Consider the following 27,965-nt stretch of genomic DNA (forward strand, 5'->3'; position numbering starts at 1 on the left):
CCTGTTGGACCCCAGAGAGACAGAACAAACGATCATCATCATCATGGCAACGGAGGCTGAGTTACAGACCTTCACCTCCATCATGGACGCGCTGGTTCGCATCAGCGTGAGTACAGAGACAGAGATGATGATGACTGTATAATCGAGTGTTTATTGTAAAAGGATGACTGGCCTACTGGCCTACATCAGGTATAGCCTGTATTAACGTCCGTTTTCAGCATCTTATTTTGTATCTCTCACGCTGTGATCTGCAAAGGAACGCAAGAGGCTGATGTCATGCTGGGACTCGGCATTATTAGTCATGTCAATGCTACAATTTGTGTAATTTGTCATTAAATCTGCCTGCGTGCGCGTGATCAGGTGCCGGTGTTTCGGGATCGACCGTGCGTATTGTTATTTAGCCTATTAGGGTCCGTGTGTGAATGCTTCCTATATCATTCATAATCATACCCCCAGCAGCCCCGCCTCCTAGCCCTACACACGCACGGCATGATTGTAGCTCTCTAATCTAATAGAGAATAAACTATTAGATTATTATGCCTTTTTGTGTTTTTGGCTGCGGTCCAGCAGGCCGCCCTCAGTCAGTCAGTCAGTCAGTCAGTCAGTCTGTCACACAGACAGACAGACACACAGTAAAGGCAGAACCGACGCACCACGTGTGTGTTGTGTGAACGGTTACGTATAGGAATCAGTACGCGTCCTACAGGCGGACACACAATGAGAAGGCAAGATGATGGCGAGGTGAGGAGGATGCTGGTTGTCATGGAAACGGGAAACAGCAGCGGAATGTGAGGGGGGGAACACAACGGGGCAACTGCATGGCTGCTGACTGAGCATGAAGGTTTCCTCTGACTGTGGCTGGTGGTCATAAATATATCCCTCTGGTTAATATCTGATCACGGAAGGATGTGATCATTAAGGTCTATCTCGCTTTGAATCAGGTAGTCGGGGGCCTTAGGGAGAAAGAATAGTAATTTTGCACTAATCAGTCTAAAAGCGCCAAATTTTGCACAGATGTAGCCCATGGCATGCTCTAATGATTTAGCTACGGTGCCCGAGTTTGCGACCTTCGGGGTCGCCACAGCGGCCAAATGAAGTTGGGCTCCCATCGACTTTCTATACAGGAGGAAAATACCCAGAATTTTTTTTTTTTTCTGGGTATTTAAGTAGGATGTGAGGGGTCTAACTAGGGGTTTGTTATGATGCTGAATCCATTGCAAGCATTTGTTTTGCACAAAACACATTCCTTGGGCTAAAAATGGCCCCAGAAAACAATGGTTTAGTGATGAAAAGTGATGAGTCATCACTTTTCACAGTTTTGTGGACGTTTTCTGGGGCCATTTCAAGTCCAAGGAATGTTTTTTGTTAGACCCCTCACATCCTATTTAAATACACAGAAAAAATAAAGTTTTTCTGGGTATTTTCTTCCTGCATAGAAAGTCGATGGGAGCCCAACTTGATTTGGCCGCTGTGCCGACCCCGAAGGTCGCCGACTCAGGCGCCCTAGCTAAATCATTAGAGCACGCCCTGGGCTACATCTGTGCAAAATTTGGCGCTTTTTAGACTGATTAGCGCGAAAAAATCCTAATGGTCGGGGATCCACATGCCCAAAAGCTCAAGGGATAGCGTTGAAACTGTGATGTTCTGCCGCACTTTTTATTTCTTTTTTTTCTCTTAGTTTGGTCATTAAGGTCCACAGAATCAGAGGCCTGCTCTGCTGGAAACATCGCAAAAAAAGTTATGGACATTTGTATATTTGACTGTCCCATTGACTCCACTAGAAACATTAAAAAAAGAAAAATATTCTGCTTTAAGTAGCATGTGAGGGGTCAAACTAGGGGTTCTTCATCATTCTGAATCCATTGCAAACATTTGTTTTGCATGAAAAACATTCCTTGGGCAAAATATTGGCCCCCAAAAACTGTGAAAAGTGATGAGTCATCACTTTTCACAGGAATTATAGCGGCCAGTATAGGTAAACTAAGCATAATCAAGTCAATACTGGAGATATGGCGTGAAGCCAAGGCATGGATTTCTACACAGAGAGGGCAATTCCCTCAACATAAGATGCTGCATTCAAGTTCAGGAGAGTTTGGACAAGGCAATTCTCTTGAATGCTGGGGCTGCCTTCAGGTATGGCATGGAAAGAGGGCATTTGCATTTCTTTCGCCATAGTGAAAACTGCATTCATGGTCTGGAGAGAGCACTTTTTACAGATGGATAAAAGGGCAGGGGCTCAAGCCCCCTTTGATGTCTATGTGTGCACGTGCCTGCTTTAAATTATTAGTGAAATCCCAAATCCTCAGCGTTCATCCAAGGGTCAGTTTGGTTACATATAGTAGGCTACTTTTGTCATTTGGATAACCTTATGTTACTATCTCTGGTGTTCAATAGCACTGATTTATATATCGTTTTTAAGAAAGTTGAAAGATGGAGATATATAGGCTATCCTCTGGGCCTCTCGGTCGTCCTCAGACAAGCTACTATCGGAGTCTCCAATCTTTCCGGTTCTCCATACACCCGGCCATCTCCGAAGAGCTTTCAGCTCCTGCATCCTTCTTCAGGACGTCCACATACGTTAACGCGGAACGTCCTCGCGATCGATGCCCGCGAGTTGGTTCCCACTCTGTCATGATTGGAGGAAGGCTCCCACTCTATCCTGATTGGAGACTACAGGGAAAACTGAAACTGCTTTTTTTCTCCCCACAGAGGATAGGGAAGTCCTTATGGACCAAATACTCTACAATCACTATCAGAACATATTAGACCCAAAACGTCATTACAGCAGTGGTCACCCCTTACAATGTCTCTGGCCGGTCGAATTAACTCAATCAAGATGAACATTCTTCCTAAATTTACGTATCTCTTCCAGTGTGTACCGGTGTTCATTCCAAAGTCATTTTTTACATCTCTGGACTCAATTATTTCATCGCACATTTGGCAGAACAAGAAACCGCGTGTAAGCAGAGCTTTACTAAAAAGGGCAAAAGCGGACGGGGGCATGGGGCTTCCTGACTTTCGTCACTACTATTGGGCTGCAAATATCCGCTGTTTAGCCTTTTGGAATCACTACTGTTTTTGTCATGACCGTCCGGAGTGGACCTCCTTAGAGCTAGAGTCCTGTGAGGGTCTATCGCTCCCAGCCCTTCTAGGTGCACCATTAGGCCGGCCTTTGCCCGAACAAATTGTCAATCCGGTTGTACGTCACACACTGAGAGTGTGGACCCAGTTCAGGAGAACCTATAACTATGGAGATTTGTCTCTGCTAACCCCGGTAGCCTCCAACCACTTTTTCGCTCCCTCATTAAGTGACATAACCTTTCGAAATTGGCGCGGGAAAGGCATCAAAAGTCTCAAGAATTTGTTCTTAGACGGGGTCTTCGCCTCTTTCGAACAACTAATGAGGAAATATGGCCTGCCTAGATCAGATCAATTTAGGTTCTTCCAAGTCAGGCATTACGTGAGATCTATAATACCCGATTTCCCTGACAAACCTAATACTAACCCCATAGATACCTTTTTATCTTTTGATCCGACAACAAAAGGCGCTATATCAATCCTATATGACACCATCTCTAATCTGAGATCTGCACCGTTGGATAGGATAAGAGCTGACTGGGAGCGGGATCTAGGGCTCACATTATCAGAGTGGGACTCAATTTTTTCTTCTATACACAAATCTTCCCTCTGTGCCCGTCACTGTTTAATACAGTTCAAGATAGTTCATAGGGCCCACATTTCTAAAGCCAGACTTGCAAGCATATATCCCGACGTAAGTTCTAGCTGTGATAAATGTAACAATGAGGCCACTCTAATACATCAATACTGGACGTGCCCACGGCTACAGCCGTTCTGGGAGGGTGTATTCAGCACGCTATCCAACATTTTACATCGTGACATAGACCCAGACCCCTTATTAGCTCTGTTTGGTACAGTTGGAAGCGAGGGCCTTCCTCTAACACGGACGGAAAGTCGTATGGTCGACTTTGCTTTATTGATCGCTAGGCGCGCCATTCTGCTTAAGTGGAAGGATGCTGCCCCGCCTGTGCTCGACCTGTGGCTTCGCGCTATAATGTCCTGTCTGGAATTGGAAATGTTGAGGTTCTCAATTGCCGGCTCTGAAAAGAAAGTTTATAAAACCTGAGTCCTTTTATGATGTTCTACCATAATACTCAAACGGTGTAGTGTGGCGCTTACCTGTTTGACCAACCCAGTGCGCAGCAAGCTTTGATTATTTATTCTGCTTTACTGTTTTGATTATTTATTTACTTTGTTTTGACAGTTCAACCGTCCTGGGGATTGAGGGTGGGGGGAGGGGGGATAGGGGATGGGTTTTATTCACTCTCATAATAATGTACTCTGTTTTTCTACATGTGATGTGTCCATCTTTTTGAGATTGTTTACCCGCCTCTGGGCTTTGCTCATTTGAAAATTGAATAAAAAGATTTGAAAAGAAAGAACATATTAGACCCATTTTGTTATTTGAATTAAATGAAATCACTAACCCTAGCTTTAAATTGTCAGTGATACAATTACGTTACATTGATATTTTACTTTTCTAGCCTGGATAGTGTTTGTTTTTTCTCACTGCTTGAGAAAAAAAAGAAAAAAAACACCCAGTAGTAGTGAGCGGGCGTGTGTGTAACTTATTCCTACCGGAGCTCAGGAGAGGAGGAGGACAAGCCAAGGACGTGCTATGATCGGCCAGTAACCAAACGCTCTCGCCCAAACATTATTTATTATTCTGTCCCTAATATCGGTACGCAACTCCAACGCCACTGAGTTGTCTCAAGCGACCTTGAGCCACGTGAGGCCTCCGTCGCAGTCAATAACTATTAATAATAATTTATCGGCCAAAACAGCGAGAGAAGCACTTCCGCGATGTTGGGTGTGGCATCTGCTCAGCTCTGGTGGGAAAAACCTCCACTTGAAGGAAGGTCAGCCAACGAGGGCGTACTCTTACAGACACATCTGTCAACTGCTGATTGAGCGCGTCCGTCTGCATTTCCAGGCTATTATTTCCGATGCAGAAATAAGGTTGAGAGTGTTGGTGAGATTCATGACCTCGAAGGTACACAACTGTGCTCACGTTGGAGGTCAACTGGAGTCAGCACTGCTATTTTATACTGACATCTGCTCTCTCTCTCTCTCTCTCTCTCTCTCTCTTTCTCTCTCTCTCTCTCTCTCTCTCTCTATCTCTCTCTCTCTGTCTCACATTCTTGGTCTGTTCTCTGTATTTTACGTTCAATGTCAAATTAAATACAATTTACACTCTAGACATTGAGCAGACGCTTATATCCAGAGCGACTTACAGTACAAACTGAACCCTAGACGACATGTGCAGTAACTGGAGTGCAAGGAAAACTACCTAGGAGAAACCTCAAACCTACGGTAGCATACCGTAGTCTGTTTACACTCTGGTTTAATATTAATAAATAGGTTAGTAGGTCCAATGTCATGCTGAACCCTGAATTCTATGTGGTTCCCTCTGCACATGTCATTGTCTCTACAACTCTCTCCGAGTTCTCAGTGTTAATTTATCGCAGTTGTATAATTGGAACCAGAATGAGATGTATTTATTGTCACATCACAGGTTCACAGGTGTTAAGAAGTGGGTGATTTTATTGTATATATATATTTTTTTTGCAGGCTCCTTTTTTAATAGTTTACAGGAAGGGTGGTACAGAGAGAGAGAGAGAGAGAAAGAGAGAGAGAGAGAGAGAGAGAGAGAGAGAGAGAGAGAGAGAGAGAGAGAAAGAGAGGAAGGAGAAAACATAGGAAAGAAACAGGTCAAAAAGATTGTTTTGTAGAGTTTTTTACACATAGCATAAAAAGTAACAGATATGAGGTTAAAAACAAAGCAGGGGCTCGCAACTTACTTTTGAACGGTCCAAACATTTATTTGTGACAAACAGCAGATAGGCCTCCCGGCTGTTTGTCACAAATAAAAAAAAACGGAGCGTTCAAAAGTGAGTTGTGAGCCACCAATTTGTTTTTCATGATTCTGTTTTTGCTGTTTGGCTCAGCATGACATAAGATATATACAAAAGAAAGGTAGCAGGTGTGTACATGAGGATAGACAAAAACAAAGTAGCAGGTCATGACGTTAGACATAAGGTACAAAAAGTTGCAGGACACGAGGTTAGACATGTGCAGGTTAAATAAATATAGTAGCAGCAGGTGACGTGTTGGACTAAATTAACCCAACACATTTGTAATACTGTCAGTTAAATAAACACAGAGGACTTTTTACTGTACTTGCTTAGTGCCCATAACCACCACCACCACTTTGGGCATAGGCCACCAGACATCCCAGTCCTGTGCCCATTTCTCCAGTGGTCCCCGTGTCTGGCCTGCACTCTGTTCATGTCTGCATTCAGGTCAGGGCACCAGGTGTGTTTTTTGGTCTTCCCCTTTTGCTTTTCCCTTGCGAGTTCCAGAAGAGGTCATGTCCCCTGACGCTAGATGCAGGACCCAAAGGCATTTGGGTCCCCATCGCATTTGGGCCTCCATCCGGAATAAATGGGGGTAAATTAAATTTTTGTCTTGCAACAAATACATTTTTTTTTATTGAACTCAAGTCTGTGTGGCGTGAGTAATCAATAGGAAAAAAAATACATTTTGGGGGTGAACTACTCCTTTAAGTAGAGTATGGCCAATCTGCTGTATCTCCAGCGCCTTTGGGAGGATAGCTTCCTCTTCAGGAAGTTGCTCTGTTTGTAATTCCGCTCTGTTTGTGTAACACAATTCCGTGTGTGTTGGTTGCGTTTGCAACCAATTTATTGAAACATAATGAGATGAATGTGGAACTGGGTGAGGAACCCATGCAGGGTAGAGCGAGATTCAGGTTGGGGGCGTGGACTCAGGAGCTGACAGCCATCATTGCTCTACTTGGGGAGCGGTCGGTCGTCTCTGCTCCGTCACTATCCCCCTGGATTCTTAGAGACATAGAGACAGAAGGAAGAGTAGGGAGAATGGAAGCGGAAGGTGGAGGTTTGGGTGGAGGAGGGCAGCAAACTTGAAGGCAATGAATAGCAGAAATAACCGGTCATGGGTCATGAGAGCAGTACTCACGACCCATGTTTGGTCTGTCGTGAAGCAGAACAAACTAGACTGCACTCTGTCGAGGTGCTAACTTGCGCTTTGTGCACTCATGGCCATATATGGCCTACTTGTGCACCAGCAGAGCGTGCAAGTACTGCGTTCTGCGCTTTTCAGTGCTGCCTGTGTGTAAGTGGAAGTTGGTGCCAACTTGCACCTTGTTATTTCACCAAGTATGCTGGTCCCTCATTGGCTAAGGGGCGCAAACACAAACAGAGGATGTGACAGAGGACGTGACAGAAACACCGAACGCAGTATTTGCACGCTCTGCTGGCACAAGTAACAAGTCGGCTGAGAGATCACAGGTGTGTTTAATTATACTGAGTGCAACAAGGATTGGCTGTGGTGAGTGGAGGCAGCTGCAGTGGATACGGGTGATTGTGAGTGGGGAGTGGCTAATGAGTGAAGACAGTGTGGTACTGTAGATGGAGAATGGGGCGTGACCGTGATCTCTACTTATACGTTGAACACAACAACATTTTACGGCCTATTGTTTAGACCAGGGGTCTTCAACAGGGGGTCCGGGACCCCTAGGGGGTCCTCAGAGTTACTACAGGGGGTCCTCTAAATCTTCCAATCCTTTTTATATTAACAACTTGAACCCTAGTGTCCATATTCTGAGGACTGTATAGCTGATCTAAAATAGCATATAAATAGCCAAAAATAGCAGATCTACAAGCGGTTTGGTGTAGAGGAGAAAAAGAGCAGACTAAGTACAGAGTAAAAGGTCAAGTTTATTAAGTATTGATGGTTCAAGTGGTTAAATATCTGAAAACACAAATTTACATGAATCCAAAATACACTGATGATTGAAGCTGTCAAACTGGAATCTATGGGGCTGTTAAGTATGACATCATTTTGTAGGCAGAGGAGAATTTCTGCCCCCAGTTTCCGTGAATCTTTTTACTGTTTTTACTATTTACACATTTGTCTTCTCTTTGTTGTTGAAAGGAAAGTGTTAGAATCATACTTTAGTCGTTATTTTTGTCTCGGATCTGTTGAAATAGCGAGGGACAGAAAATGCTCTGGGGGCAGAGTTCTCCTCTGCCTACAAAATGATGTCACGGCTTAAAAACTTTAAAGACCCCTGGTTTAGACGGAAAAAGTGGTCAAAGTGCAGTTGTAACCTCCTCTCTCCCCTCTCCCCTCCCCTCTCCCCCACCAGTCCAACATGAAGAGCATGGAGCAGGAGCTGCACTGCCCGGTGTGTGAGGAGATGGTGAGGCAGCCCATCCTGCTGCCCTGCCAGCACAGCGTGTGTCTGCTGTGCGCCGCCGACATGCTGGTGCAGCGGGGCTACCCTCCCCCGGACCTGCCCCCGGAGCCCATGTCCCCCACCATGTCCTCCACCCCGCAGGGCGCCCACCGCTCCCCCCGCACGCCCCGCAGGCCCACCCCGCGGACCCCCGACCGCCTGGAGAGGGTCCTCCGGACAGGTGTGTGTTGTGTGTGTGTTTGTTTGTATAAACTTGTATTACTATAGGCCTACCTGTGACTGCCCAAATGCCGCCACAAGTTCTGCATATAGTAGAATTTGAGAAATAGACTTTATGAGGACAATTGTCCCCGTCCTCACAACTATACAAATGGTTGGTTAATGGTAACATTTTAGAGGTTGGTTTTGGGGAAATATTTGGGTTTTATGCTTTTAACCGAGTGCCGCGCTGCGAGCTTGTAGACCTGCTATTTTTGAAGAATCATGTGTTAAGTCTTTGAATATTTTTGACCTGATTTTATAAATGTCTTCTTAATCCTTCTAAGATTTTAGAAAAACGCTTGTTTCTATGTCAGTGGTTCTCAAACCTTTTCATGTCAAGGACCCCAAGAATTATATGTATTTAATCTCGAAATATTATGTATCGGGACCCCCCCAGAAGCGGACCCCCCCCAGAAGCAAATATTTTAGTTACAAATGTTCTACTTTGTATCTTTCTTACATTGTCTCCCTCAGCTTTGCTACTGTCTTACACTGTCTCCCCCTACGTTTGATGAGGATGTAATGTGACATCACGGCGAGCTGGCACAATACATTCTGTACTTACAGTACATCAGACTATATTCTCCTCCTGACTTAGATAAAAGAGGGTGTGCGTGTGTGTGTGTGTGTGTGTGCGTGTGCGTGTGCGTGTGCGCGTGCGCGTGCGCGTGCGCGTGTGCGTGTGCGCGTGCGCGTGTGCGTGTGTATGTGTGTGTGTGTGTGCATGTGTTTGCGCGTGTACGTACGTGTGTGTGTGTCATCTCCCAGAAGTCTCGAATGGATATCTGTGTTTTGCATCTGGGTTACATACTGCCTCTCCTCTCCTCCCCTCCCCTGCAGCGTGTGGTACGTACCCGGGGAGGAGGCGTAAGGAGGTGCTCCCTCCCGTGCTGTTCCCCTGCCCCAGCTGTCAGGAGGAGGTGGAGCTGGGAGAGAGAGGGCTGACCGACTGCCTCCGCAACCTCACCCTGGAACGCATCGTAGAGAGGTACACCTGATTTTCGGCTCCATGTACACAGCATGTGTCCAGTTCATGGGGGATCTTTTCTTTCACGCGGAGAAGGAAAAATACAACCGCGATGATCCGTGTGTAAGTTATGGTCCATAGAAAACAGGCCGTTTTGACCATAGAGAGAGTGGATAACCCTTCCCCGAGCTAATCATTTCAATGCAAGTTGCTCAGTGGAGTTTTGAAGCATGTGGAAGTAGCTGAATCAAGGTGCATTGTGGGGGAATTTGGCACATCTGGTTGTGCCAAATCTTGTTACGTTGAGACGTAATTACGTCACGAATGACATGATTATCGAACGACGAACAACGTCCATTGAACCCCATTGCAGAGCCCAGCGGGCATGTATTTACTACAATATTTACAAGCCGTTCTAGGGGCTTAGTTTTTTCGTGATATGGGAAAAGAAGCGGAGATATGTGCATTTTTCTGCAGCCAGGATGAATAAAATTCAATGGACGGCTGGATGTCGCCGGATGTAGTATTTTGCAAGGCATCATGGGAAATTGAGTCCTTTCCCTCACTCCTGCCTGGCGCTGGCTATTGGTCACCATCGTAACCGGGGCCGCGGCACTTCACAGGGGGAATCGTTAAAACGTCTGGGAACGTGTTAGGCACTCCTTGCCTGGCTCCAGCCCATAGATCCGCCCACTCTCTGAACGGACTGCTTCTATTGGTCTAGTGTTGTAATATGAACCTAGAGTTTCTTCGGTAGCAGCAGGTACCAGGCCAATGAGAGTCGGAGCCTCGGAGGTGGGGGGTGGGTCTAACGAGACAAGCAAATGGGACCCGGTCAAGCCTTGAATCAGTTTGAGGAAGTGTCGCGGTTTACAGACTGAGCTGCTTACAGCCAGCCAGTGCACTGTGGGCTCGGAGGAGGAGGAGGAGATACCACATCCAGTCTGATTCCTATGCTAATTTGCGCTGTTAACACTCTGCTGTTATTTAAATCTTTGATATGTTAATAGTCCCCCGTCTGAAACGGCCGATGTGAATGGTGTGTGATCGATACGCGACGCGAGCACTCATTCTCGCATGTACGCACGTTATGTGCGGGTGTGCAGCTCAAACAAGCTTGCACAGGCAGGTCCGTGTACCGTGCAGGTCCGTGTACCGTGTGATAGTTTGTTTTTGAATTTAATCTTAAGAACAACAGTACAGTAGCCTATATGTACACAATCACTCTGAACTCTGCTGTGCGGACTCGCACGCAGCCGTCAGTCAAACAACAACCCCTCCCACCAATCCCCGTGGTGGGAGGGGTCATTGTAAGCGAAATCGCTTACAATGGAGACAATGTCAGACTCAAGCTCCAGGTGTTGAGTACAATTTTGAGGTATTCACACTTTACGTTTCATACATTTGAAAACTTGAAATAGGACATTCTGCCTAATGAGTACTACTCAAGTACATTTTGAATTCCAGATCTTTACTTGCAACAGAGTATTTCTATATTGCGGTATTGATACTTCTACTTAAGTAAAACATGTGAGTACTTTTTCCACCACTGCACCACACACACACACACACACACACACACACACACACACACACACACACACACACACCCACACACACACACACAGAGACGTGAGTCCAGGTCAGTGTAACTCAAGGCTAATGTAAAGGGTGTCTTTAAACCCTGGGAGCGTATCTAGATGAAGGGAGTCAGTGATGAAATGTCTTCTACCATCACTTCATCACAGCCGACAGCAAATCGTTGCCTGGACGCTGCAGCGGCCGTTCCGCTCTGCTGCTGACCACACACACACACACACACACACACACACACACACACACACACACCAGTCAGCACTGCAGTGGGACTGCTGGGAATGACGCTGTTTACCACACTGGTCCACAAGCCCTTCTTTGAGCGGTGCGTGCAAACCGCTCCTATAAGTGGCTGTGCGTGTGTCCGTAGCCTTTTTCCTCAGCGTTTTGCCATAGTAAAATGTGTGTGCGTAGCATCATGTTTGTCTAGTGATGTCATATGTCGTATGTCTGTAGCCTTTTTCCTCAGCGTTTTGCCATAGCAAAATCTGTGTGTGTAGCATAGCCTTTACATCCTAGACTTAAATCCTAGTCTGAAGATGTTATGCAAGCACGACCACCGCTCACTTCACATTGGGTGTGATTTTTTCATTTCAAGGACCACCTCGGTTTGATATGCATTCAGGTCAGGGTTTCTCAAAGTGGGTGGCGCGACGCTAGTCCAGGGGTGCCTCGGAATGCTTCGATAATATGTGGAATTCATCAATGTCACTTCAGTTCAGGGGCACAGTGGTGCAGTCGGTAGCCCTGTCGCCTCACAGCTAGAAGGTCCTGGGTTCTATTCCCGCCGGGGGACGCTGTGGGCGCTGGGAATTCCAGGTGCATTGAAAGCCACACGTTTCAACACCGTCAACGACCATAGAATGGCAATAAAGGGAGCCGCTGATTGACTCTCTCTCTCTCTCTCTCTCCTCCGCGTCATCAGTGCCTATACCCTAGGTGGGGTTGGCGAAAGGGCCTTTCTGTGTGGAGTTTGCATGTTCTCCCCATGTCTCCTAGGGTACTAATAAAAATAGTTTTTTTGGCAAGTCTAAGATGGTGTGCGGGTCCTATCTACATATCGTGCATGCTTGAAATTACATTGATCCATGCCTACGCACCCATCTCTAAGCTTTAATCATGTGTGCATATGTCTGTTGCCCAGAAGTTGTGAACTTGAATTTGAACTAGTTCATGTAGAAAGTGAACTTTCCCAACACTGGGCTTGCTGAAAGAAAACTACAAGTCAAAAGGGAAAGGGGAAAGGGGAAGCTACACCCATTTGTTCCCATCGGATGGCAGTAAAGAGAGAAGCTGATTGATTCTTTCTCTCTCTCTCTCTGTCTGTCTCTCTCCAGGTACAGGAACACAGTCAACCTGGGCAGTGGGTCCATACCGTGTGTGTTCTGTAAGCCCCCTCTGTCGTTGGAAGCCACCAAGGGCTGTGCAGACTGCAGGTCCAACTTCTGTAATGAATGTTTTAAAGTGTACCACCCGTGGGGCACGCCCCGGGCACAGCACGAACACATCCTACCCACCAACAACTTCAGGCCCAAGGTCAGTGTGTCACTCCAACACTCTCCTCTCTGCTCTTTCTCTAGGCCTGCCACAATTATTACATAATAATCGTCTGATCGCAATTATTTAACATAATCACATTTATTTTGTCGAAAAATGATCATATATTTGCAAACATTTTCAAAAATAGCGGAAATAGCAGATCTACAAGCTCACAACGTGCCGCGATGCGACATCTTATGAGCTTGTAGATGGGCTATTTCCACTAAAGTAAAGCTTTAAAGTATAAAGTCAAATATAAGTCAAATATGTCAGTACTTCCTTTGTATATTTAGGTTATGTGTCATATCTGCCACGTGCAACTTCAAATACTAAAAGCCAAACAGAAGTGTAATTGCCAACGACAAAAACACAATTTAATCGTTAATCGCAATTATTTGAGTGACAAATAATCGTCGTGTAATTTGTCATAATCGTGACAGCCCTCTTCTCTTCTCTTCTCTTCTCTTCTCTTCTGTTCTCTTCTCTTCTCTTCTCTTCTCTTCTCTTCTCTTCTCTTCTCTTCTCTTCTCTTCTCTTCTCTTCTCTGTCTGTCTGTCTGTCTGTCTGTCTGTCTGTCTGTCTGTCTGTCTGTCTGTCTGTCTGTCTGTCTGTCTGTAGGTGTTGACGTGTCCAGAGCATGATCAGGAGAGGCTCCAGTTTTACTGCAGGACGTGTCAGAGGCTGCTCTGTCCGCTCTGCAAGCTGCGCCGGGCTCACCACGGACACAAGGTTCTGCCCATCGCACAGGCCTACCAGGCTCTGAAGGTCAGTCGGTCAAATCAATCAATAAGTCAGTCACTTAGGCCAGTGTTTCTCAAACTTTCAGATGTCAAGGTCTCCCCTTAACTCTCACAGACTTGTATAGACCCCCCAAGGAACCCACAGAGTCCCTGGAATCCACTTTGAGAACCACTGAGTTAGGAAGTCAGCACTTTTCTGTTAACTATTCCCATTTGTCCTCTAGGACAAGATCACCAAGGAGATCAACTATATCCTGGCTAATCAGGAGACCGTGCAGAATCAGATCACACAACTCGAGAGTACCGTGACGCAGATGGAGGTGAGTTATTATTAACTAATCGCATTCATAAATACATATATACTGTACACACCCACAGGGAGCCACATACTTCTACTGTTGTACTGGGAGCTGACCAGTACAGCCACAGTCTTCTACTGTTGTACTGGGAGCTGACCAGTACAACCACAGTCTACTACTGTTGTACTGGGAGCTGACCAGTACAACCACAGTCTTCTATACTGTTCTACTGAGAGCTGACCAGTACAATCACAGTCTTCTTACTGATGGCCATCCTGCAGCTCCAGTGTAACGTGAATCGTTCCAGCATAGAATGACGTGCAGAGAATGTTAGAGAGGCAGGGGCTGACATTTCTAAAAGAGCCTTTTGGTGAAATTATCGAAAATAGCAGACCTCCAAGCTCACAACGCGCCACGCTGCGACACGTTGTGAACTTGGAGGTCGATTATTTTCTCAATACTGGAGATGTGGCATACGGCATGGATTTCTACACAGAGAGGGCAATTCTTTCAATATAAGACGCTGCATTCAAGTTAAGGACAGTTTGGACAAGGCAGTTCTCTTGAATGCTGCCTTTAGGTATGGCATGGAAAGGGTTGCCTGGCTCCAGCCAATAGACCCGCCCACTCTCTGAGTGGGCTGCTTTGGGGAGGGGGAGGGGAGAATGGTTTGTGTACACAAGTCAAACACAACCCCTCCCACCAGATGTCTTGTGATTGGGAATTTCAAATTTTAAATCCCCTCCCCTTTGAAATCTCTTACAATGGGGACAATGTCAGACTCAAGCTCAAGCGCAGAGTCTGAAATCAGGATATGGAAAGGGAGCCATTTCATGGTCTGGAGAGGGCACTTTTTACAGACGTATAAAAGAGCAGGGTTCTCAAGCCCCTTTCGATGTCGGTGTGCACGTGCCTGCCAGCATAGATATATTCGATTCCCTTCTCTCTGTGTCCAGTTGAACAGCGCCGTGGCCAAGGAGCAGCTGAACCACTGCATCCGGGAGCTGGGGGCGGCCCTGTGCGAGCGGCAGGGCACCCTGGTGGTGGCGCTGGAGGGCTCCACCACCCGCAGGGGAGAGGCCCTGTCCGCCCAGATGATGGAGAGGAACGGCCTGCTGGAGCACGCCGGCCTCATGGCCTACACTCAGGAGCTGCTGAAGGAGACGGACCCGCCCTGCTTCGTCCAGGCTGCCAGGATCACGCACTGCAGGTGTTGTTATATGAAAACGTATTTTCAGTGGACAGACGCTGTCAGGCAGAAACCTTAGCTTGTATGTCGTCGTTGTCGGGTGAAAACCTGGTATGTCCAAAACCGTTCGTTTTGGATTTTTCATTTTAAAAATGATTTAAACTAGTGAAAACAGCCGATCTACAAGCACACAACGCCTCGCGGTGCGAGGCGTTGTGTGCTTGTAGATCGGCTGTTTTCACTAGTTTTGTGCGACGGCCTTGTCTGATGAAGCAGAGCTTTATTTTGCGAAAGAACATACACATTTTTAACTTGGAGATACAAGGTTTCCACCCGACAACGACGATATCCATATTTAAACTTTTTAAGTTTTGTAAATGAATGCCCTGTAAGAGTGGTGAAAATAGATCTACATCATCGTGAGGCATTGCGGGCTTGTGGAGATTTTTTCTTCTTCACTATTTTGAGTCATTTCTAAAATAACTACAAAAAAGGAAGAATTTTGGGCATACAGGGTCCTGACAGCAACGATATCTAAGATATATTTGCTGTTTATTTGCAAATGTATTTTTGGACAAAATGTTTGTATATTTTGAAATCAACTTTTCTTCTTGTTAATGCATGCTGGATTAATTCAGTGGTTCTCAACCTGTCGGCCAGGACCCCCAGCGGGGTCCCCAAATGATTTTGGGGGGTCCCCAGATGATTAACTTAATGTTCAACATTGTTTTCTCACTCAACAGGGAACAAACCATGCAGCATAACGTTTAAGTGTGTAGAGGGGATCTGCACATTTCTAACGTGACAATTTGAGGACTTTTTAATACCTCTAAAAAGCTCTATCTCTAAAAAGTTAAATTGTGTTCAAATTGTCAAATATTAGGCAGCAGGCATTGCCGCCACCTAATTTTTGAGGCAGAAATTGTCGATCTTCATGCTCACAGTGCCTCACAACGCAAGGCATTGTGAGCATGTAAATCTGCTATTTTTACTAGAATATAAATAGAACCATGTTATACAAAATGTAATGCCTCAACTCTTAGTGCTTGTCAAGGTGGGGGTGTCCCCAGTTAAAATATGATCATTTTGGGTCACAGCCTGAAAAGGTTGAGAACCACTGATTGCGACCGTCAGGTCGCGTTTACTACCAAAACCTCCACCGGCTGTCCGTCCGTCCGTCCCTGAGTCAGTCAGTCACACGTCACACGTCACACTTTTGCCCTGCTCATATCTCCACAACCGTTGCCCCCATCCATGCCAAATTTTGCACACACACTCCTTACCTGCCAAACTACAACCTCCAAGGACCCCCGCAGCTCCAGGGACTGGGGGACCCCCAGGTGTAAAAAAATGTCCGTCCGTGACTCACACGTCACACGTCACACTTTTGCCCTGCTCATATCTCCACAACCGTTGCTCCCATCCATGCCACATTTTGCACACACACTCCTTACCTGCCAAACTACAACCTCCAAGGACCCCCGGAGCTCCAGGGTCCCTGGGGGACCCCCAGATGTAAAAAATGACCAAATGTGCAAAAATGACCAAATGACCACCCCAACGGGCCTGCTCACGGGGAATTCCCAGGGACCACCGACTCCTGGTGCTCCAGAACGGATGCAAAAGTGGTCGCGCCCCCAGTGGAGGACCCCCTGCCACTGCAGCGCACATAAAATGCCGTAACTCGGGCTAGGAGCCACCGGGAGAGCCGGGGCCGGTACCTATTCGTCCGCCTCGGCGGCGCGGAGACCCCATCCCTCATTTCTCACATGGCCCTCTTCTAGCGCCACCATGAGGCCGATTCTTGCAAAACACATTTTTGGACACTGCTCCTACAATTTCTGCCCTAAAATCACTGACATCGCTACACAGTATGTCTACACTCATGTCATCAACATGGATCTGTCCCATATAGCGCCACCTTCAGGCCGATTTTTTAAAACACATTTTTGGACACTGCTCCTACAATTTTTGCCCTAAAATCACACAAATCGGTACAAAGTATGTCTACACTCATCTCATCAATATGGATGTCCCATATAGCGCCACCATCAGGCCGATTTTTTTCAACCACATTTTTGGACACTGCTCCTACACATTTTGCCCTAAAATCACGCTGCGACCTGACGGTCGCTTATCTCCCGATTAGGGAGTCTTACTGGTTTTATTCATGTGTGGCTCACGACTGTTGCATGTACTGTAAGTCTACTCTCTCTCTCTCTCTCTCTCTCTCTCTCTCTCTCTCTCTCTCTCTCTCTCAGGCTAGTGAAGGCTATAGAGCACCTGCAGTGTTTCACTCTCTCCGCTGACACCTCCTTCAGACACTTCCACCTCGACGCCTCCAAAGAACTCCAGCTCCTCAGCAGCCTGGAGTTCATCAGAGGTAGGGTGTGTGTGTGTGTGTGTGTGTGTGTGTGTGTGTGTGTGTGTGTGTGTGTGTGTGTGTGTGTGTGTGTGTGTGTGTGTGTGTGCGCGCGCGCGCGCGCGTGCACGTGTGTGTGCATCCCTATTTTGTCATTATGTCATTATTGTGAGCTTGTAAATCTGCTATTATCGTTATTTGTTGTATAAAATGTGAGGGCCGACCTAGAGTAGTGGTTGGAGCACACGCCTTTCGTGTGGAAGGTTTTGGGTTCAAACCCTGCATGGGGTCAATATATATGCAAGGACATGCGGTCGCAACGGGTTCCTAAGGCCAAATGAAATGGGTTCAGATCTTAGCCAAGTCTCCTGAGGAGGCGTGTCTGAAGCCTGTCGTGGATGGGAGTCCCCAGACGTATATACAGATGATGTTGTATAACTAAATGTCTGTCGAATAATGCTAAGTGGCTAATGGCTATAACGGACAATAATAAAAATATCTGAAGAAAAAAACTGACAGGCTATTCCACCAGCTAGCACGACAGACAGATGCTGTGGAGGTTTTGGAAGAATTGATTCCATAGTTGCTGGAGATTGAACATTTATTATCATTTTTAAAAAATATTCATTTCTTTGTTTTGTTTAGTTTGTATTTAGTTTGGTCAGTCATTTTGGTGTTTGGTTTTAGTTGTGGGCTCGCCAGTACCTGGCGAGCACACTTTAGATATTGTCATTATTTATTTATTTATAAGTAGACGGGATTTTCGGTTCCTTTCTACTCCTACATACTTAGTGAGAAAATGAAAATAAAAATATCAATGTGTTCAGCTTACAGTGGGGAAGTGTGCTATTACTTTTTACAGCAATCGGCCAAATGGTGGCGCTGTAGGAAGCCTTCGAAAGTACGATCTTTGAACAGGTATAGCTCATGCTGTGTTATACATACAGCCATGAAACCTGTATACACGTATGCGTCTCCTCATGCCGAACAACTTTTACCCTCTGACTTTTGACCTCTGACCTTTAGGTCTCCCACAATTTTGAATTATATGAAATACAGTAAAAATCTATCTCCTCCTGGGATTTTTGAGTTAAGCGCACAAAACTTTTTTCACATGGACTTTGGACCAATACCTATACAGTCTATGTGGTGAGAAGTTTGTACGTTAAACCATTAATTTTTAATAATTCAATTCATATTGCGGTTTTATGCAAATTATTATTCTGCCTCTAAATCAAACATGCAAAGTGTTACTTTCATGGCATTTGGCAAACATGTAGAGGGTTAGTCCAAATATCCCTGAAACCAATCTTATTCCAATTGGCCAAAGGGGGGCGCTATACGAAGCGTTTGAAAATTCAAACTTCAAACGGACATAAGTCTTGACTCGTTTCGTTTGAAGACATGCAACTTGTTACACGCGTGCTTTGACTCAAGCGGAAGACATCTGTGTCGTTGTTAAGTAAGCTCCGCCCTTTAATTTTCCGCCATTTTGAGCAGTTTGTAAAACGCGTAAACCCGCTTTTATTCTGGAATTTTCGCGTCACGTGCACAAAACTTTTTTTACGTGAACTTTGGACCGATATCTAAAGATCTGTCAGATCGGATTTCTTTAACATTGAAACATGCTTTTTTAAATAATTCAAACAATATTGCATTTTTATGCAAATTATTCTTCTGCCTCTAAAACATACATGCAAAGTCACATTTTCATGACAAAATAGTGTAGAGGGTTAGTTCAAATATCACTGAAACCAATCTTACCCCAAATGGCCAAAGGGGGGCGCTATATAATTTTGAGCAGTTTGTAAAACGCTTAAACCCGTTTTTATTCTAGGATTTTTTTTGCAATTTGCATGAAACATTCTACACGCAATCTAAGGACCTTTATCTAACATGCCTATGAAGTGCACACAAAAAAATTATAAAATAATAATAATAAATATAGCTGCAAGCAGCGATAAAGTGTCCAAAGCCAAAAACACCTCAAATCATGAACACAGCCTGGGATGTGCGTGAAATCTTGCAAGCACATTCCCAATAGGTCAAGGAACAGATACCAACCTTCTCACATTGGCCTGTTATAGCGCCACCAGCGGGTCAACCTTTGCACAACACATTTTTGGAACAAAATGGACCAATCTTTGACGTCAGTAACGTCAAAGAGAGCAATGCCTGCGATCTTGACATTTTGTGCTTTTATAGCCATTGTTTTCTGGCTTGAAGCGAGCCCACAATTGTTTCGAAGGAACAATATTTTTCTAGTTATTTGTTGTTATTGTTTTATTGATGACTAGTATTGATTTTAGTTTGAGTTAACACAATTCTTTCTTTTAGTCAACTATTAAAAAAGAAGAAGAAGAAGAAAAAAAAAAAAAAACCCTGACAGAGTATCTCAGGCCAGGGGCCAGACCCACACCCATATTGGCACAGGTTTTTCTGCTGAGGGCGACGAGAAACAAATCTACTGTACGCTGAGCTGGTGAAATAACAACATGATGATCTTTCTGGACTAATCCAAGACCAAGCAATTGCAGCGGAATACATTCAAGGAGTGCAAAGAAGAGAGAGAGAGAGAGAGAGAGAGAAAAAGAAAAAGCTGCAGAGCTGAATAACAAATTAAAACTTTATACCAGTGGTTCAAATCAAGGACCCCTAAATTGTATTTGGCCGCGGACCCCCATCTGAAGAAAGTGCAGATCTACAAGCTCATGTGAGCTATAGCAGCTAGTTATTTTTTTTTATCTCTTGCTATTTTTGAATAGCCAACATGTATAAATGGATAAAATGGTTAACATTTTGATGCTGTAAATGGAAAATGGTGCATTTATATAGCACCTTTATCCAAGGTGCTTTACTGTATTGTGCACATTACATTCACCCATTCACGCACACATTCATACACCCATGGCGGAGGAAACCATGCGGCACCAACCTGCTCACCTGGAGCAACTAGGGGTTCAGACTTCAGAGTCTTGCTCAAGGACTCTTCCACACTAACTCTGAGGCAGCCTGGGATCGAACTGGGCAGCTCTACAATACCTCCTGATTCTCTGCCCCCCCTATTAACTGGCCTACTTTTGCTGTGAAACCCCCAAAGGACCCCTGGGGGTCCCCAGACCCCACTTTGAGAACCAATGCTTTAGACTGCATCTGTGAAGGCTGCGTCCTTCATATATATCGTCGTTGTCGGGTGGAAACCTCGTATCTCCAAGTTTCACATTTTTTACGTTCTTTCGCAAGGTAAAGCCCTGCTTCATCATACAAGGCCGTCGCACAAAGGTAGTGAAAACAGCCGATCTACAAGCACACAACGCCTCGCGATGTGAGGCGTTGTGTGCTTGTAGATCTGCTATTTTCACTAGTTTAGATCATTTATAAAATGATAAATGCAAAACGAAGAGTTTTGGACATACAAGGTTTCCACCCGACAGCGACGATATGATTATTTCAGTAGCTGTGGGGATGTACTGTAATCACACGACTGACGCGCATCGAAAATAGCAGACCAACACGCTCAGCGAGCTGGAGCGGATGGAGCGTTAATTAGGCTTTAGCCTTCATCTCAAGGTCCTTATGCTCCAGGAGCCTTTTTTGTTAGTTGTTTTTCTTCTTTCTTTTTTTACCATTGCAATGTATTCACCTGAGAATACAAAGTGCCGGGCACATTGTTCTAAAGGGATTTCAATTTGTTAATGGACCAGGTCCTTGACCCTAGTGGTGCTTCTGTGCGTACTTTTGGAGAATCCTGAAGACGTAAAGGTATACAGTACTGTGTAACTTCTCTAGTGTACTGTTTGTAAACAGGGATTCAAACTGTCTGAGCAGGGGTGTCATAAACCACATTCTGGGCCCTGGGGAGAAGGATTCACTGTGGGCCCCCGATGAATGTTCTTCATGCTGTAGGTGGAGGGGGCTTTTCAAGGTCCCCTCCCCCTTGGGCCCTAGTAACTCAGTCCCACTCCCCCCCCCCCCCCCCCCTTGTGACACCCCTGTGTCCGAGAGGGGGTTGCTTGCATTTCCATTAACAAACATTCACATGAAAATAGAATGCCTTTCAACACACCCTTGCTCTGTTATTGGCTGGTAACACAAATACCAAAACAACAGTGAAAACACCAAAATACATCGAGAGGACAGTGTGTTTCTGCAGGCGAACGCCACTATTCCAGAGGGAAATGTTAGGCAAACATTTGATGTTGTCTTGTTATTTAAACACAGGACAGAGTTACATACTGTACAGTACTTTGTCTTTAATTCATATCCAAATCAATTATTTATTCTGCTACGGGATAGTTAATTAAAAGACAAATAATAGGACCAATAGAACGCAGAAGCATTAAAAAGGCAAACATAAAACAGGAACCAGCTAATAAGTACCTACAGTAAGTGAAATAAATATAGAGTGTTTAAGGACCAAGATAAAAGATTCAAGAATAATTGGTTGTTTGAGTCATCAATAGGTGTGGAATAGGAAGCTCAAGGCCAAGGGATTATCCTATATAATTGCTTTCATAAAAGGATTAATGCACAGGAACTGCTATATTTGGAAAGTGAAATTGATTATGCGAAACAGAGCTGAAGCCATGAATGCCACATACAGTAACAGACTAAAAGAACTGACCTCATTGAAAACACCCGTCCTTGGTTATGAAAAATTCATTGGCTATTAAAAATAGAGGAAGAAAGTAATAAAAAAAAATGTATATATATATTACCAGAACCAAGGTATTGTGTTTTCAATGAATGGTTAAAATGGAGTTTGAAGTTATAATGGGTTTATATAGGAAGGCACGGGTCTGATAAAAAAAAATCTAAGTATTGAATCAAGCAACTAAGATGCAGGCCATATCTACGTCAGATGTAGGCCACGCTTCAGAAACCCGGACATTTTTTGGGGACACAACAAGTATTAAAGTATGCAGATTAGAGTTTTCTGCCCGACAGCAACAACATGCAAATGTCTTGCGGCCGCAAACTTGAACTTTAATATATTATTAGACAACAAGATAACAAAACCCCGCCTTCTCCCCTCTTCTCCCGCAGCCCCATTGGCTCCCGTCATCGACACTCAGAAGACGCTGGCCTATGACGAGCTGTTCCTGTGCTGGCGCCTCCCCCTGGACTCCGCCCCCGCCTGGCACTTCTCCGTGGAGTACCAGCGGCGCTCGGGGTTGACCGGAGCCACGTGGGGCGGGGTCCGGACGCCCGACTCGGCGGCGACGTGGCAGCGCATCAACGAAGTGGGCGGGACCAGCGCGGTGATTGACAGGCTGGAGATGGACAGCGTGTACGTGCTGAGGGTGAGAGGGTGCAACAAGGCGGGGTTCGGGGAGTACAGCGAAGACGTCTACCTGCACACCCCACCTGCACCAGGTAAGACTGACGATAACTTTCACCGCAGCCATTCCAAACCTGTGGGCTAATTTGTAAAGCTCTACGATTTGAAGTTAAAACATTTTCTTTATAATTTTCACTTTGATACCGATGGATGGGAATTTAAAGTAGTTCCATTGATCGAAGCTAGGACACAATCGATTGTTAAATCATTAAAATACACAATGGCGTAGAGCGCTGCCGCCTCACAGCTAAAAGGTCTTGGGTTTGATTTCTGCCGGGGGCGCTATGGACGCTGGGGGCATGTTCTCTCCTCCGTGGCATCAGTGCCCCTAAGGCATACATGGGCAACTGGCGGCCCGGGGGCCACATGCGGCCCCCACCTTCACTTAATGTGGCCCGCAGGTTGATACTGGAATACTGATATATTATTGATTTCAGCTGTTACAATTCCAAATTCCATGACCTGCTTTAATTCCGTCAGCTTAATGACTGAGAGTATTAAAATTTATTTTTTTATGTCCAATGTATTTGTATTTAAGTTCATAAAGTTAACATGAGTATATAACTAAATGCGTTTGAAATTAAATCATAATGTTACATTTCAGGATTCCAATTTAAAAATAACAAAAAAATAATTCAGGATTCCAATTCAAAAGAAGCAAAAATAGCCGATCTACAAGCTCAAAACGCATCGCGCTGCGATGCGTTTTGAGCTTGTAGATCTGCTATTTTTGCTTCTTTTGTATGAGATACTAGAATGACGTAGGACGCAGCAATATGCCATGTGGCCCTCATGAGTGAAGGTGGAAATATAGTGGCCCTCGCCATCATCAAAGTTGCCCACCCCTGCCCTAGGGTATGGGCACTGCCCAATGCCCATACCCTAGGTGGGGTTGGCAAAAGGGCCTTTCTGTGTGGAGATACTGCCTCCCCCTGGCCTTGTGGGCACCAGGTGTCTCTATGTTATAGCATTTTATTTGTACATATGCTACACTGTCAATGTGTGAATCAGGAGAACCAAGCGCGGGACAGGGCAGGCAGAGACAGGGCAACTCCAGGGTGTCTAAGGCCAAGAAAAGGGTCAAGAATTGAATAATAGTTACACTATTAGCACAAGGAATAAAAGTCATACTAAAAGCAATGCAACTGTAAAGTAACACTCCAGCTACAAACAGAGTAGAACCAGAAAACAATCAAATGTCACTGCAAAATAAAACGCTGCAGCGAGACAGTATTCATGCCTTTTCTCTCATCTCATGTCGACTTTGATGAACTAATACCACATTCTTTTTCTCTCCGTCTCTCTACCTCCACAGTTCCTTGGTTATTGTTGTTGTTTCATCCCTTCCGACTTCACCTCCTTCAAACCTCCTTGTTCTGTTGTTCCCCGCACATCCACATTAGCTCTAGACCTCCTTCCACTCCTCCTTCTATCAGTCTTTCCTCCTATCCATTTGAGATGCATCTTTATCATCCGTTTCCTTTCTTTCCTCTTTATCATCCATTATCCTGAATTAATTTATTTCACAAATTAACTGTTCTAATCCATCACAAATGAAGACAGTTTTCAACCTGGCTGGTTTTCTGATGTAGCAGCGGGTTAGTTCCATTCACCTGTTTGTTCCAGGACTTTACTAGTCCTTGGTTATTCTCCACCAGGCTGAAAGCAGGGAGGCGGAAGTTAAGGATTTTCCCCCATCTGTTCTCAACTATTCTTGCCAACCACTACCCTGCCCAGCTTCAGTAGCAAGGACGTAAATCCCTGAATAACCTTTCACTTTGTGCGACTCCATAATCTCAGATCCACTGAATATGGAGCGAGCCGTGTGAAACTCCACATTTGGAAGTCAATGTGATGTCATAATAATGATGACGCAAAATTAGGTGGAGATTTGGAAACCAGCATCAGACTGTAGGATCTGAGAGCTGTATCATCACTGTTTCATCAGGACCATTCTCTATTGGTCCATCCTCACCTCTCCTCTCCTCTCCTCTCCTCTCCTCTCTGGTTCCATAGTTTTATCTCCATCTCACGAGGAGATAATAACTCTGACTGTCCCTACTGATGGATCTAACTGTCATTGATTCCTCCCTTATTCCCCTGTTCTTTCAATCCTTCCTTTCCTCCCTTCCTCCCTCCCTCCCTCCCTCCCTCCCTCCCTTCCTTCCTTCCTTCCTTCCTTCCTTCCTTCCTTCCTTCCTTCCTTCCTTCCTTCCTTCCCTCCCTCCAACACCCCTCTATCTCTCTCTCTCCCCCCCCAGTGTTGAGTTTCTGTCTGGACTCTCGCTGGGGTCTCCATGGCGACCGTCTGGCGCTGGGTAAGGGCCAGACGTACGCGCGCAGCGTCCCGGGCCTCTCTCTCCTGCAGGCGGCCGACCGAGCGCTCACTTCCTGTCACCTGACCTCCGACCTCCTGGTGGCCGACCTGGCCATCACGCAGGGCCGACACTACTGGGCATGCTCAGTGGAGCCCAGCTCCTACCTGGTCAAGGTGTGTGTGCGTGTGTGTGTGTGCGTGCGTGTGTGTGTGTGTGTGTGTGTGTGTGTGTGTGTGTGTGTGTGTGTGTGTGCGTGCGTGTGTGTGTGTGTGTGTGTGTGTGTGTGTGTGTGTGTGTGTGTGTGTGTGTGTGTGTGTGTGTGTGTGCATGTGCTTTATCCACCTGTTTCAGCACGACTTTACTGTAGCATTATCTGGGGGACACTTCCGGTTAACAGCAGACATACAAGCTCATGTCGCGTCGTAGATGCAACCGTTGTGAGCTTGTAGATCACACTCGGCTGCAGTAGCGCGGGAAGGGGGGGGGGGGGGGGCTACGGGGGCTACAGCCCCCCCTGGTGGCTGGTCAGCCCCCCCTCCAGTCGCATGAGCAGACTCAGCGCCGTTACCGAGTTATAGAATAGTAAATCTTCCCCCCGACTTTCGGCACCTCCGCGCGGTCCAAGAGGATACAACCAAGCGCTCCCTACCTCCTTGCCCAACCCTGGCCCCCACCGTTGTGCTTAGGTTGCTAGGGAAACGGCAGGTCTACCCGGAAGCAGTCTCAGTTTCAATACTCAACGCGCGGTGCAGGCATATAACAGAAACATGATTACTTTATGGTGGACTGTGTGTTTTGCTTCATTAATTTGCAACACATCACTTACCAAGGGATTATTGCATGACATCATGGACAGTTCATTCGCTATCAAGGATAAAGTGAGGTTTTAACAAGGTAAGAAGATTGACTTTATAATTTGCTCTCTCTCTCTCTTTATCTCTCCCTTATTTGCAAAACTGTCTGCCGTGCAGACTAGTTCTTTTGTCAGTAATAGCCTATTGCTGTATACATTTTGAGCCTTGTTTCTAGTATATGTGTTTGTTTCAGTTGTATACACAAAAATAGACCAGTGGATTATGTGGATGTAGATCCAGTTTGTTTTCTGATGTGGGCTTTGCGCTGTAGTTTATTATTCTGCATGGCTGGGGGTTTTATATTTTTGAAACACACTGTTGGTGAAACAGAACAGGTTATTGTAGTGTGTGTGTGTGTTGCCTGTCTGTCTGTGGCTCCTTGCTATACCATTGCGTGGGGGGAAATCACCGACCGAAACCGTAATAAAAGTCCCCCAAAACCACAATAAAAATCACCCAAACCCGCAAAAAAAACCGCAAAATTTCGCGACACACGCATGTCTCCAAGCTCAGCCCAGCCCACCAAGATTTATTAGTTCCCGCGCGCCTGCTCGGCTGCGACGCCGGAAATGCTGCTCGCCTTCTGCGCAATGCACGATGGGATGTTGGAAAGTTGTGGATAGACTGTAAGAAAGAGATGGACAAAGCTACGCCCATATACTCCACAGATGGTAAATGAAGGCTATTTAGCAAGTGTGTGCATGCCGCCATCTTTCTAAATCCTGTCTTGAAAATGGAAATGGTACCAGGATTCTATTGTTTGAGGTAGAGCAGGGGGAGGGTCAATATATGCTATTGGTTGGGAGCTTCTCAATCAAGCTAGCCATGCCCCTCCTACGGCATACACTATTTTATCATACATTTTAAAATGCTTAGGACCATAATTTAACAAAACGCATATCATGGTGATTGAAAGAAGACTTTAAACTAGTGACTGGGAGCATCGAGTATTTATGACAATGTTTATTAAGGTAATAAAATCAAGTGTAAAGTTTGGCAAAAACCCATTGGAGCATAATACTTTTTGGTACCAGCGGGGGGGAAAACGGCTAAACTAGCGGCCGTTCATATGAACTTTCTCTTGAAGTCACTTCCTATATGGCCTCAACTTGCAAGCCAATACTATACCCTTGGTGTGCGAGGAAAATAATCAGAAGTCTGTTCGTCTGGACCAATATGACTCTTCTTTTGTCTGTCTGTCTGTCTGTCTGTCTGTCTGTCTGTCTGTCTGTCTGTCTGTCTGTCTGTCTGTTTCTCTCAGGTGGGCGTAGGACAGGAGTCTAAGCTACAGGAATGGTTCCATCTTCCTCAGGACATGGCCAGTCCAAGGTAACTGTCTCATTGTCCTCTCCACCTATGAATATACACAGCTATCATAACGACGATATGAATGTATGACAACCCTCCTTTTGAAGAATATAATATCACAAATAAGAAAAGGGGTGAAATAAATTAGTTGAAATCAGACTCCTGAGCAGATTTATTTTAGACTGTGGTCATTACAGTCCACACACAGTCTGTCAGTGTTTTATCAATCGACATTGACGTTAAAATGAATTCTTCCATTTTCCACCTTCTATCACGTAGCCTACGTACCTCCACATACCCCAAGGTGGCACATGTTCCCCCATTTGATTTAGACTGTACAACCTCTCCTCTCCTCTCCTCTCCTCTCCTCTCCTCTCCCAGATGCGATCCGGACAGCGGCCACGACAGCGAGGCCGACGAGGCCCAGGAGGCCCCGCCTCCGTTTTGCTTCCTCACCATCGGCATGGGTAAGATCCTGCTCCCCCCGGGTCACCACCACCACTCCCACTCCCACTCCCACTCCCACCAGCATCACGGTAACCACGGCAACACCACCTCCTCTGCCCCCCACACGGCCCCCCTGCCGCCCCGCCTGGGCGTGTGCCTGGACTTCGAGCGGGGGCGCGTGTCCTTCTACGACGCCCACTCGCTGCGCGTGCTGTGGGAGGGCCCCGTGGACTGCTCGGCGCCCGTGTGCCCGGCCTTCTGCTTCATCGGGGGCGGCGCGCTGCAGCTGCAGGACCTGGTGGCCAGCCGCAGCGTCGACGAGCAGCCGCCGCCGCGCCGCGTCACCATCCAGTCGCGCGCCACGAACCTGGGGAAATGAGGGAGAGAGAGAGAGAGAGAGGGAGGGAGGGAGGTGTGGTGAGAGTTC

The 27,965-nt window shown here is 45.9% G+C and overlaps 1 protein-coding gene across 1 annotated transcript; it reads left to right on the forward strand.

Annotated features, from left to right (window-relative positions):
- Window positions 1-82: 82 nt before the first annotated feature.
- Window positions 83-27,917, forward strand: trim46a (tripartite motif containing 46a; the record flags this gene model as incomplete). The annotated part of the gene is made up of 12 exons (XM_080740068.1): window positions 83-106; window positions 8,267-8,537; window positions 9,419-9,566; window positions 12,479-12,677; window positions 13,299-13,445; window positions 13,645-13,740; window positions 14,676-14,929; window positions 17,170-17,291; window positions 22,317-22,646; window positions 24,873-25,102; window positions 27,045-27,112; window positions 27,473-27,917. 12 exons carry the CDS (start codon window positions 83-85, stop codon window positions 27,915-27,917), a joined length of 2,334 nt encoding a protein of 777 aa, XP_080596194.1.
- Window positions 27,918-27,965: the final 48 nt, after the last annotated feature.

This window comes from Nannobrachium achirus (genome assembly GCF_963921795.1).
Source record: "Nannobrachium achirus genome assembly, chromosome: 2".
Classification (NCBI taxonomy): Eukaryota; Metazoa; Chordata; class Actinopteri; order Myctophiformes; family Myctophidae; genus Nannobrachium; species Nannobrachium achirus.